A 12227-nucleotide genomic window follows, 5' to 3' on the forward strand; every position below is an offset into this window, starting at 1 on the left:
CAGGTGGGGTCTCCTGCCCTCCGTGTCCCCTCTTCTGCCAGCTTTATAAAGCCTCTTGCTGTGAGGCCTGTGGTTGTCAGGGGCACATGGCCTGGATGCCATGAGAGTTCTCTGGAGAGATGCCAGGAGGGCGTCTTCTCCGCAATCGGTTTGCCACCTGCAAACCCGTCCTGCATTGCCCGTCATCGGGTGGGGCTGCTAAGGACATTGAGCTGGGACAACTTTCCGAGAGGTGGGGGGACTGGAGAAGGGGTGACAAAGAGTGTTCTCTGAACCCCATGGATTTCCCTCCCTTTCCGGCTCCTGCCCCAGCAGAGCCTGTAACCAGTGACGGCAGGGTGTTTCTTGAAGGGTTCAACATTATCGCCCAATGATCTTTCCACACGGTCATAGGAGAAACACCCACAGGAATGAAAGAAAGGGACAGTCCTTTTAATTTTTTTAAGCACAAACTGTTCATTCCCAGATCGTGCTACTGGCAGAACACCAAGAATTAGCCATTTTATCAGCCCTGTAATAACTGTAAAGTGCATGATTACATTGCACGGTACTTTGTGTCTAGGTGTTAAAAGTGTAAAGTGGCTAAATGCAAATATTTAAAGTACACTACTCATATTTTAACCCTGTTTTTATTATTTTTTCCTTAAAAAATGCCAGAAGGCTCAAAAATTGCAAGTGGCTGGACCCTTCTCAACTTCTGATAGGCCCTGGTAGATCTTTTGAGGATAAGGCTTATGGTCAAAAGAATCCAGACATGAAGGCTGCAAAATGTTAGATTATATCTAATTCTTAAAGTTCTGAAGAGCCGGGCTAGGAGGCAAGTGTAATGGAGTTAGAGTGCCTGCTTGACATTCCTACTCAGTCTTTTTTTTTTTTTTTGACAAAGAGAGATAGAGAGGGAGAGGGGTAGAGAGGGAGAGAGAGAGAATCCCAAGAAGACCCCACGAAGACAGCGTGGAGCCTGACACAGGGCTTGAACCCACAAACCAGGCGATCACGACCCGAACCCAAACCGAGAATCGAACGCTTAACCAACTGAACCACCCAGGTGCCCCAGCGTTCCTACTCAGTCTTTTACTAGTTGTGTAAGCAGGAGGTGGGTATTTAACCATTCTCAGCTTCAGCTTTTTTCTCTGTAAAGTGGACCATAGTAAGTGTCTACTTCATTAGGTTGTTACACGGCTAAACAGAACAGCTCATGTAACGACGTCACGCAGCATCTCTGGACCCAGGAAGTGCTGAACTTTACTGTGATTAGATGAGAACAAACAGGGATCTCATGAGATAGCCAGGCATACGAAAACGCAACCTTAGAGAGCAGAGCAGGCTCGCATCCTTGAGCGAGAGTTACTTCCTCACTTCCTTACCATCTGACTGACACCTCAAGGGAGCGGCTTTCTGGGATGACTTACCAATTGGTGCTTCGCCCCAGCCCACGGCCTTTTGACAGGTCACTCTCGTCTCCATTAATGACTAGTGATCCGTGGATCTACTCTGCCTCTTTCCTTTGCAGAGAGGGGTGCTGAGGCTTGAACAGAGCCCATCTCTAGAAAGGAAGGAGTCAGATTAGATCCACAGATTACCAGTTGTTGAGAGTCAGATTTCACAGTTAATGTATCTAAAGACTTAGAAGAATGTTTGACATGTAGCAAGAGCTCTGTAAGAGCTAAGTATTATTATTGTCATTGTGTTGATATTGTTAATGCTAACAAAGGTTCTGTCCAGCTCTGATCTTCTGGAAGGTTCTGTACTGACCCAGTGGACTGATGCCCATTGTGGCCTAACCCCTCCTAGAAACTGGAGCAAGGAATCCTCTCGCCCTCTGCTCCCTGGGGGAGTCCAAAGATCCCTTTCTGTGGCCCTCAGGTCAGCAGGACCTACAGGGCTAGACCCTTTCAGATGAAAGGATGAGCTCCTGACCCACATCTTTCTGATGATGAAAGCTGGCTTTGCAAGCATGAAATTGCCCTTGGGGTCTCCAAGATCTTCATTTACAAAAGGCTACATTCATTACGTGCAGGTGGGTGAGAAAGACATGAACTAAGGCTGACCCGTGGGCTGGGCTGGAGATGGGAAGGCATACTGCCAGGTGGGCAGCTGTGGAGGGGGGTGTGGATGGTTTGAGAATGGCCGACGGAAGGACAGCCCTGACAGTGTCCCAGGGAGGCTGGTGAAGCACCAGGAAGGGTGCTGTCTGCCCCCACCCCGTCTTCCTGGGTAAGAACTGGTGGGAATAGAGTCCTGTTCCCTAGCCCTAAGCCCAGAAATGGGCCCAAATCCCTGAAGCCATCCCCACAGGACAGCATGGGGCCTTCTATCTTTCTGGAAAGTCCAGTTGGTGACATTTGTGTGTGTGTGTGTGTGTGTGTGTGTGTGCATGCGCGCACATATGTGCACAGGTACATACATGTCTTTGATTAGAACGATGCCCTCCCATCCCATCTACCTGGACCTCAATGGGAACAAGAGGACTCATGGAAAATGTCTTCAGGGCTTTGCCCAGCTAGAGCAGAGCCATTTTTCACACTAAGACATAGAGGCAGTAGCAGCCCGCAAATGAATTCAAATTCTCTCCTGAGTCACATGAAATAGCCCTGCTTTCCAAATCCACAAGGCCTTGCCCATGGAACCCACTCAGCAAATCACAGGACTCTAGAAGATTCAGGTTGGCCAGGATCTCAGAGATCATCCCACCCAACCCATGCCATGAGGATTAAAATGGTTCCCAGAGGGAGGCTTGTAGGGGGCCTGAGCCTTTTGGCACCTGCCATATAATAATGCCCTTCCCTGTTGTGGGGACAGGGGAACAATAATAAATTATGATCATTTCACTACCCAAAGTCACTGAGCCCTTCCCATAAGACACTGTGAAAGAATGGATACACACAAATCCTGCCTAGAGCTCTTCTGACATGGACATTCCCCTAATAATGTAGGCCAAAATTATTCCTTTATCTCCCAAAGGAAAAAAAAAATCTATCAGGAGGTGTAATGAGGTTATGTTATGGAGAGAGGCGGTGTGAAAATTTCACCACTGGATAAAATCTGGGCACTGGGAATGTTCATTGGGGAATTGTCAGAATACCCTATCATTGGCCTGGGTGGTAGACAGCCAGGAAATCCCTTAAAGGGGCTGAGCACCCCCATTTCACCCCCCCTTTGTTATCTACTGCCAGTTACAAGGAACAACATGAGCTTCTGGCCCAGGAGCTTTCATACCATTGAAGATTCTCACCTTCAGGCAGATGGCTGAACATACTAGACATAGCATAGCTAAATATTACTGGGCATTCCATTTGATAAAGGATAAAGGATAAAAACAGAAGTTGAGGGATGGGTGAAAACTATTTGACCCATTTTAGTTCCATGGAGTCCTGAAATTTCCATCTTACTGCAATGAGAAGGATCCAAGTATGGGACAGTGCAGAGCAGAGAGGCATGCCTATGGTAGTATTTGGGCCATTCCCAGGCCTCAGGGAAGAGCCTACCAGCTACTTGGGGGCCAATGGAGGCACCTACAATGCTGAAGGGCTCTGTATTGGGCCTCCTTCTTCCCCTCCTGGGACAATGAAGCATTGCAGTGCAGAAGGTCCCCTGGAGCCCAGGGCTCCACTTTCAGAAAGAACATCTTGGGTTTATTGGACCACCCTCCTGGGACCTGGACTCCTCCCTCTCACTTCTACCCTCCTCAGTTCCTTTTCCGCTCTGCACCAGAGTGAGTTTCTAAAAATGCAAATTGGAAGGGCGCCTGGGTGGCTCAGTTGGTTAAGCATCCAACTCCGGCTCCAGTCATGATCCTGTGGTTTGTGGGTTCGAGCCCCACATTGAGCTCTGTGCTCACAGCTCAGAGTCTGGAGCCAGCTTCGGATTCTGTGTCTCCCTCTCTCTCTCTGCCCCTCCCCCATTTGTTCTCTCTCTCTCTCTCTCTCTCTCTCTCTCAAGAATAAACATTAAAAAATAAAAAAATAAAATAATAAATGCAAACTGGGTCCTGTCACCCTTCCAGCTTAAATAAGCCTCAACAGCCCTTAGGACAGAGATCAGTTCTTCATTGGTTCCTCAAGCCCACCTGTCCAAGCTCAGCTCGTGTGGCTCTTGCCCCAGGTCTCTGAGCTCCAGCTCCCCCGGCCCTCTATCAGTTCCTTCAGAGCACACGCTGCAGTTCGTAATTGGCTATTTATCATGTGTCTGCCCCGTTAGACTGTAAGCCCCACGAGGGAAAGGCCCTGTCATTTGCTTACTTTTGTATTCCCAATGCCTCACACAGGGCCAGACCTGGGACCTGACATAGGGCAGGTGTTCAGCACATACTTCTTGAATAAATGAAACACCAGCCTCTGACACCTAGCGTTAGGAACACAGAGAGCGACAAATACATCTGCATGTGCGCGTGTCCACACGCACACACACTGGAGTGGAAGAAGTCGAACATCTCCCTTCTAAGAACATATGCAGAGGTAGCTCCTATAGACTTGGCAGTGTGTTAATGAGTACATGTAAATATCCAATGCCCTCCCCTCGAAGGACACATTAGCCCCATTTCCCTTCTACCTCACTTGAATTCTTGATCAACCATTGCTTACTGGTGGCAGCAAACCAGTTCTCTGTCCTCAAGGAGACAGCAGGTGGCTCTTCCAAAGCAGACCAGGTGGGTTTCTCATCTTATCTCCTTCTGGGCCTCGCTTCCCCTCCACTCTCCTTAAGAAAATATGTTAGGGGCACCTGGGTGGCTCAGTCGGTTGAGCGTCCGACTTCGGCTCAGGTCATGATCTCACAGCTTGTGAGTTCCAGCCCTGCGCTGGGCTCCGTGCTGACAGCTTGGAGCCTGGAGCCTGCTTCGGGTTGTGTGTCTCCCTCTCTCTCTGCCCCTCTCCTGCTCATGCTCTGTCTCTCTCTCTCTCTCCCTCAAAAATAAATAAACGTTAAAAAAAAACTTTTGTAAAGAAAATGTTACCAGCCATCCTAGCCCCAATTCCCATTTTCTGTCCACACATCCTCAAAAACCCAACCATCTGCCTGCCACCTTCAGCCCCCAGCCCAGCTGGCTGGGTCACGCCTTCTATCCCAAGAAAACTTACCTTCTCCCAGCAAGCCTCCTGGCTGTAGGACTCCCAGGGTCTCCCCCCGCCCCACACTGTCACTGAAGTGCACCTCCACGGTGCAGCATTTGGGATCATGCCCTTTTGTCTAGTTCCCGAAGTCTGTTGTCTATTTGGTGCCACTTTGGGTTGTGATTCCCAAGAGGGCAGTGGCTTTATGTATTAGTGTGACTTATGGTGTCAAGGGTCTCAAGGGATCAGCCTAGCTGAAAAATTAGGGCTTTGGATGAGGCACCCCACCCCGCCAAAAGGGGTTATCTGAATGAGGCAAATGGAACAAACTTAACCAAGCCAATCTGGTTAAGAGCTTACAGGTCTGCAAACCGAGGAGGTGGATGAACTGATGTCACAGGACCCTTCCATCTCTGACCTCCTCAGAGGCTAGGGCATTAACCCTGGGGGAGGGGGGCTGCCCTGCCAAGCCTGAGCTGGAGCCGGAGGAGGGAGGCGGGGTGAGTGGGAGGGGCAGAGAGAGCCTGGGGCGTCCGCAGTGACCTACATCTGCTCCCGGCACTGTCTGTCCACCAGCAGTCCATTCAGAGCCTTTAGCAGTGTGCAGCAGCTGGAAACAGGGAGGAGGGAGCAGACAGGAGGCTGGAGGTCAGCGGTGCGCCCAGGTAAGTGGGTACCTGGATGCCCACCCATGGCAGAGCAGGGGAGAGATGGGGATGCTGGAATGCTCTCTAACTTTTCTACTCAGGAAGGGGCAGGCAGTGGGCATGGGATCAGCCTGGGGCACGTTTGCTGGCTGGCTGATTCCACCCTGGGGTGCCTGTACAATCCCTTCTAGAGGACTCCAGGATATTTGGAAGAGAGAATCTCAGTGAGTCTTGTCTGAGCAGTTTTGTCCTGGCTCTGATTTTCCAGGCACTGTTTGGCTTAGAGTGTGAAATGATGATCAGGTTAAAAATCTGACTAGCTGTCTAGAATAACGACTTCAGGTCTGGGGCTTGTTACATCTTGATTAATAACATGGTCAAAGCAGTTGAGACAAACCCCATTTGACTCTTCCTGCCTCAATTCTACCAGTTTGGAAGGTAGAGGCAGCAGCTACCTAGAGACGCAAGATGAAGGCAGGTAGGGGCAGGGGTGAGCAGTGTTGAGGGCTATTGTTCCGGGACAGACCAGGAGACACTGCCTTGGGCTCCAGGGCTGAGAGTCATGATGGGCTGGGCATGACACGGCTGCTCTTTGGTGCTGAGAAAAATTGGGATTTCTTCTCAAAAGGGCAAAGAGAATTCATGAGAAGAGAATTCATTTCCTTCCTCCTCCCCTCTGATTGAGACCATACCCCTCTAGTCTCCAACCAAGCAGATCTCTTGCCCGTTTATCACTAACCTTGTCCCAAATCTGGCTTCCTGGAGAGAATGGGGGTGCAGAGGGCAAGGTGGCCGAATCTCGGACCCTTAAGTTCCTGTAGGGGTTCTGCTTCTCTCTCCCTTCTCAGCTGGGACCTGAAGGCAGGAGGCCAGAGGGAGAGCAGCGGTTAGCATTACACTTCATGTGTGACAAACAGCGGAGTAAGGGACTGAGAGCTGGTGGTGAGGGTGATGGGGGCGGGGGGTGATGAAAATGAAGATGACAACGAAGGTGTCCCTGTTGAACGCTGACTACTCCAGGGTGGGGGTCGTAGACAGGTGCCAGGGCATGGGACCGGGGAACGGGTGGGACACAGGCCCCTGCAGCTCCCGCCACTCATGGTCGGCTGCGTCCTCCTCCATTGGCGGCTGCTCTCCATCATCCCTCGCCCTCCCTCATGACTCCCTGCTGCGCAGCGGCTGTGGCCCTGTGACCGCTCCAGAACGCAGTTGGCGCGCCATGGCATTCCAGCGCGCTGGGGGGCAGCCGCTGGGCTGTAGAGGGGACACCTTGAGGCCAGAAGTGGACAGTTGTGAAATGGAAGTGTCAGTTGGAGGGAAGAATTTGCTCTGTCATGTGTGATTCTATCCTGAACACAAGGCTCTTGGGGAAGGGAACGGCATCTTCAAAATGGAACCCCTCGGCCACGGGCCAAGCGCACAGGGGGTGGGACTGCTGGAGAATTCTTTCAAGACATCCCCCCACCACTGCCCTTCAATTCATGGCTCTCATCAAGGCTCTCATCCCAGCCCAGGGCCAAGTCCCCTCTCTCTCCTGGGTGGCACTCCCCATCAGCCATAATGGAAGGGGGCAATTGTGAAGAAATCAGGGGGAGATAGTGGTAATGGTGGTTGCGAAAGGCTGGAGAACATTTTGGTCACCTGACACTATAACTCACTGGCTTCAGAGGGGGGCCAGATGGATTTATGAGGATCCTGTCAGCCTGGGTCAAAAAGAGCTGAAGAACAGACAACTAAGGGATTCCCCCCTGCAGATCTGGTCATCAGTAGGATTCCAGATTGGTTGAGGGTGGGAGGCAGAAGGCTGCCGCGTCTTGCTAGAAAATCTCAGAGTTAGGGGAGGAGCCAGGAGTCCCAGAGAATATCCCTGGAAAACTGACATTCCAAAGTCAAGAGGGGGCGGTCCACTAAATAGCTAAAGGAATCCCAAACGCCAGGAATTTGTTTTCCCTGAGCTTCGAGGAGGTTATGTCTCATCCTCTGAGTGGCCATCAGGCCTGGGGACGCACTCAAAGGCCAAGCCACCAGCTCAGGCTGTTACAAGGTCACCAGTTACAGGCTCAGCCCTGTGGTCTCCATTACCTGGGAAAGGTACAACCAAGCACCAACCTGCCCTCTCCCTGTCTCTGGGCAGGGAATTGCAGGACACAAATCAGTGTCATTAGGTGGGGTTAGAGAAGCTCTCAGGGACAACAACTCTACCCAGCTCCCATGCCAGAGAGCGACTGATGCCCCGATGGTGTGGGAGAGATGGGGTAAGACCAGCCTGCACCTCTCATAAACAATTCTGTCTTCTGTTCTCAGGAGATCAGCTGCCACCCTCGGTAACCAAAGAGGCACCCAAACTATGGCAGGTGAGAGAAAAGCTGACCTCCCCTCCCCTGCCCTGCCCCTCATCTGGGCTTCTCACTGGGTGAAGAGGAGGGAAGGATAGGGCTCAGAGGTCTTTGGGACTTCACCTGTCTCTTGGCTCTTTTTAGTCTCGGCTTTGGGTTTTAACTTGTTTTCCTGAATAAAGCCCCCCATGGGGAACCCCTTCGCATTCTCCCTTCTCCAGCTTTACCTCCATGACGCTCCCAGGGTCTTCCCTGGGTGCTCCCTGCCCGCTTCCCAGGGGCTCCATTCACACTGCTGGAGGACTGTCAGATTCCACTAGAAAATTCAAACGCCCTGCTCACAGGCAGGAGCTCTGGGAGATAGTCCTGCCCCTGGTAGGAAAGTGAGGAGGGGTTCATGGTCCTTGGGTGCCTGGGTCGGTGCTCCATTGTGTCGAAGGGCCACCCACGAGGAAGAGTAGGAAGGGCTCATCTCCCTTTCCCCCACCTTTCCCAGGGAAGCCCCTCAAGAAATCCCGCCTTCATGGGGTGAGCATCCGGCAGCTGGTGGAGGATATCCCCGAAGGCTTCAGCACCCCAGACTTCCAGCAGAAGCCCGTCCCCATGGCGCTGCAGGAAGGTGAGACCTGGGAGGGGAGCTGCTGAGGGTGTGTGCAGTGGAGGGGGCTTGGGCGCTGTCCTTCCCAGCCTGCCTCCCAGCCCCCAAGTCCAGCACCAGGCCACGCCGTGTTTCCTTATACTTGTGCGATGCCTGCCTGCCTGGGTCCCCCGAAAGGCAAGGGACCTGAGGAGCCGAACGAAGAAAGGGAGTGAAGACATACTACGGTATGCTGAAACAAGAAATATTTGGGAATAAGATTGGGGGATGCTAACCGTGGAGCGGGAACGGTGGTGGTGTTTCTTAGCGCCCTCCCCTCTCCCTGCCTCCGAGCAGCTACTGTAGACACTATAAAAAGGAGTTAAGGGGCTCCTGGGTGGTTCAGTTGGTTAGCACCTGGCTCTTGACTTCAGCTCAGGCTGTGATATGGTGGTGAAATCAAGCCCCACGTTGGGCTCTGAGCCAAGCACAGAGCCTGCTTGGGATTCTCTCTCTCCCTCTCTCCTGCCCGTCTCCCGCTTGCACTCTCTCTCTTAATAAAATAAAATAAAATAAAATAAAATAAAATAAAATAAGTTAATTTGAGCCGTGTGAGAAAAGTGCCCAGGAAAGTGATGGCAGCAAAGGCTTTAGGGGGAAGGGATGAGAATTGGTGTTCTTTTCCCAACACAGCTTCCTGCAATACCTTGAGTTTACAACATTCCGGTATAAGAAAAAGAATGGCACTTTATTTTTCTAAATCTGACTTTAAGTCACCACTCAACAAAGTCATGAGAAATTGTCTTTCATCACTGGGGAGGGCCCTTGGGTCTTCACTCCTCACTGATCTCTACTGAGATGTTCCTGGCAGGAGCCCAAGGGATTCCTTGAGGGTACGCAGCGCCCAGCCTTTCAGGCCAAACATGGAACTCGGGCGCTTTTCTGAGGCTGGAACCCTGTGTCTCGGGACCATCCCACCTCGAGAGTGGACATGGAACCTACAAAAGACTCATCCCCTTCCCAGTCTTGGGAGAATCCTTCAGACTCCTTTCCTTAACCACTTGCAAAGAAATACCCCCTTCTGCCCCAAGCCTGCTTGCTTCCCCTTCCACATGGACAGTCTAGCCACACTCTGTGATACAGAAGCCAAGCAGGCATTGTCTGGAAATTCCTGCTCTCCGCCTGGCATCATAAGAGCCTTGGAGTCAAGGGCACCAAGGCCTGACACCCTTTTTGGATTGGGCAATTGAAATGCCTAAAGCAGTGAAAGTAACATAAATGAAAATCTCAATAAAAGTACACTGTCACCCCTCCCCTAACCTGCCAATCTTTTGACCACTTTTCCTGCCCCAGGGAAAAATGCCATCTTTCGGGCCGTGGTCTGTGGGGAGCCCAGACCCAAAGTGCATTGGCAGTGCACCAAAGGTAACCTCAGTAACTCCAGCAAGTACGAGATCTCCTCTGCCCCTGGCAGCAAGGAGCACGTGCTACAGGTAAGATCTGAGTTCTCCCCCTGACCCAGGTCTACTCATTTCTTCCTGTCCCCTCGAAGGTCTCCCTGGTGGCCTCCAATCCCCAGAGGAGTAGGAGATGGTCCCAGTTGGGGATGAGTCCAATCAGCTCCATCCTGTGGCTCCAGGTCGCCTGAGCCAGATGTGGATCTGGCTGCCTTGCGGGTACCTCTGCTGATAACCTGGCAGATGGCGGAGGCTGGAGCTTAAGAATTCCAGCTCTGGAGTGTGACAGCCTGGCTTCCAATCCCAGGCCCACCACCTTGGCCTTGGAAAGTTACTTAGTTCTCTGTTTCTGTACCTGTTTCCTCACCTGTAACATGGGGGTGATAACGGTACTTACTTTATGGTGTTGTTATGAATACAAAAGGTTGATGTAAAGTGTCTACTCAGTCCTGGCCTCCAGGGAGCGCTCTGTCCGTGCCGGCCAATATGAGTAATAATTACAGCTACCAGTCATGGAACACCTACTATGCGCTGGGCCTTGGGCTACACATTTGACATAGATTATATAACTCAATCCTGACCATTCACTACTTTTTGAGATGGTATCCTCACCTTCTAAGAAACAAAGGTTCAAAGAGGTGAAGTAATATACCCAAGGTGCCGTAGCCCATAATATATGACAGAGATGATATTCAGTCCCAGATCCATCCGATCCAAAAAAAAAAAAAAAAAACACGCGCGCTTTTTCTGCTATGCCACGTTGCCTCTGATGGCAGAGAGTTGGTACATCTGCTCTCTGTCATGACCCAGCTCTTTGTTTTGGGGTCTGACTTTCTTGATGAAGGCTGGGGGCTCCTCAAGGAAAGGGCTGTGTCTTGTTCATCTTTATACACTTATAGCCATGTCCAGTAAGTGGAGGAAAGGGAGGTGCTAGCCCTGTTCCCCTGGCCTTGGCCTCTCTGCAGATCAACAAGCTGACGGGTGAGGACACAGACATGTACCGGTGCACAGCAGTGAACATGTACGGAGAAGCCACGTGCTCCACCAGGCTCATGGTCATCGAAGGTGGGCCTGTCCCCCTCCCCCTCTTCCTGTCTCGTCAGTGCTTGGATGTTGGCCCTGCTTTTCCCCTCAGAGACCTCAGAGGCTGTGCAGCTGGTGGGGTAAAAGGAGAGAGGGGCACCAAGGCTGCTGCCCCATCTGGTGCCAGAGCCCTTGGCTTTACCCACTTCCGCGCTAACTCTGCATCTGGTTTAAAAGGCGCACACTCAGCAGATGCCCCATGGCAGAGGCTCTGGATGATATTCTCTTAAACCCTTGGAATGAGGGCAGGAGCTGGAGGTTGGTGTCTGGTCCTGAACCTTCTGCTCACCTCTTCAATGGGCTTCATTTTCTTCTCTGGGCCTCAGTTCTCCACTGTACAAAGGATCCTTTGTACAGGCTTATGTCCGAGGTGACAGTCAGATATGTGGGGTCGGTTTGTTTGCTTTGGCTTGCACAATGTTTCCAAATTTTAAGTTACTTGTCCACGGGTAATAACGGGAAGGTACATGTCTCTTGAGAAAGCAGATATAGTCTTTCAATTGGCTATACTGTATACAAGTAACAGAAAACCCTACTACGAATAGCCCAAGAAATAAAGACACTTGAGCATGTCACATGATAAGAAGTCCTGAGGTCAGAGTCCAGGGATCAAACCACAGCTCAGGGCTGTCACGGGACAGCCAGACTCTTCCTGTCTCGCTGCTCTGCTACCCGAAGAGGCTGGTTTATCTCCTCAGAGTCATAAGACAACTGCTGCAGACCCACACTGAATCCACAGACAGATGTACCGGGTACATCTGGCCCTCTTATCAAGAAAGCCAAAGCATTCTCAGAAAGTCCTTGGAGACTTCTGTTTATATCTCATTGGCCAGAACCGTGTCACTCACACGGCCACTCCTAGTTGCAAGGGAAGCCAGTATTTAGCTTTTCCGGCCTCCTTCCTACTAGTGGGAGTGGATAGGTGATGAGGACGAGGATTGGGAATGGCTGCAGGGTCAGCCAAAAGGCAGTGTCTGACTTCTTTGGCAACATTGGCCTATACCCTGAAACGGCAGCTCCCAGGTGCCGGAAGAGCCCCTCCAGAGACAGTTCAGTGTGCCGTCACCCACGGTCAC

The 12227-nt window shown here is 51.4% G+C and overlaps 1 protein-coding gene across 1 annotated transcript in view; it reads left to right on the top strand.

Annotated features, from left to right (window-relative positions):
- Positions 1–12227, top strand: part of IGFN1 (immunoglobulin like and fibronectin type III domain containing 1) — a 50968-nt gene that overhangs the window by 13277 nt on the left and 25464 nt on the right. The window contains exons 2-5 of the mRNA XM_047840989.1: positions 8003–8052; positions 8531–8653; positions 9965–10104; positions 11034–11133. Of these exons, the coding sequence (XP_047696945.1) occupies positions 8046–8052; positions 8531–8653; positions 9965–10104; positions 11034–11133 (370 nt within the window). The 5' untranslated portion in view covers positions 8003–8045. The remainder of the gene's footprint in view (positions 1–8002; positions 8053–8530; positions 8654–9964; positions 10105–11033; positions 11134–12227) is intronic.

This window comes from Prionailurus viverrinus, chromosome F1, assembly GCF_022837055.1.
Source record: "Prionailurus viverrinus isolate Anna chromosome F1, UM_Priviv_1.0, whole genome shotgun sequence".
Taxonomy (NCBI): domain Eukaryota; kingdom Metazoa; phylum Chordata; class Mammalia; order Carnivora; family Felidae; genus Prionailurus; species Prionailurus viverrinus.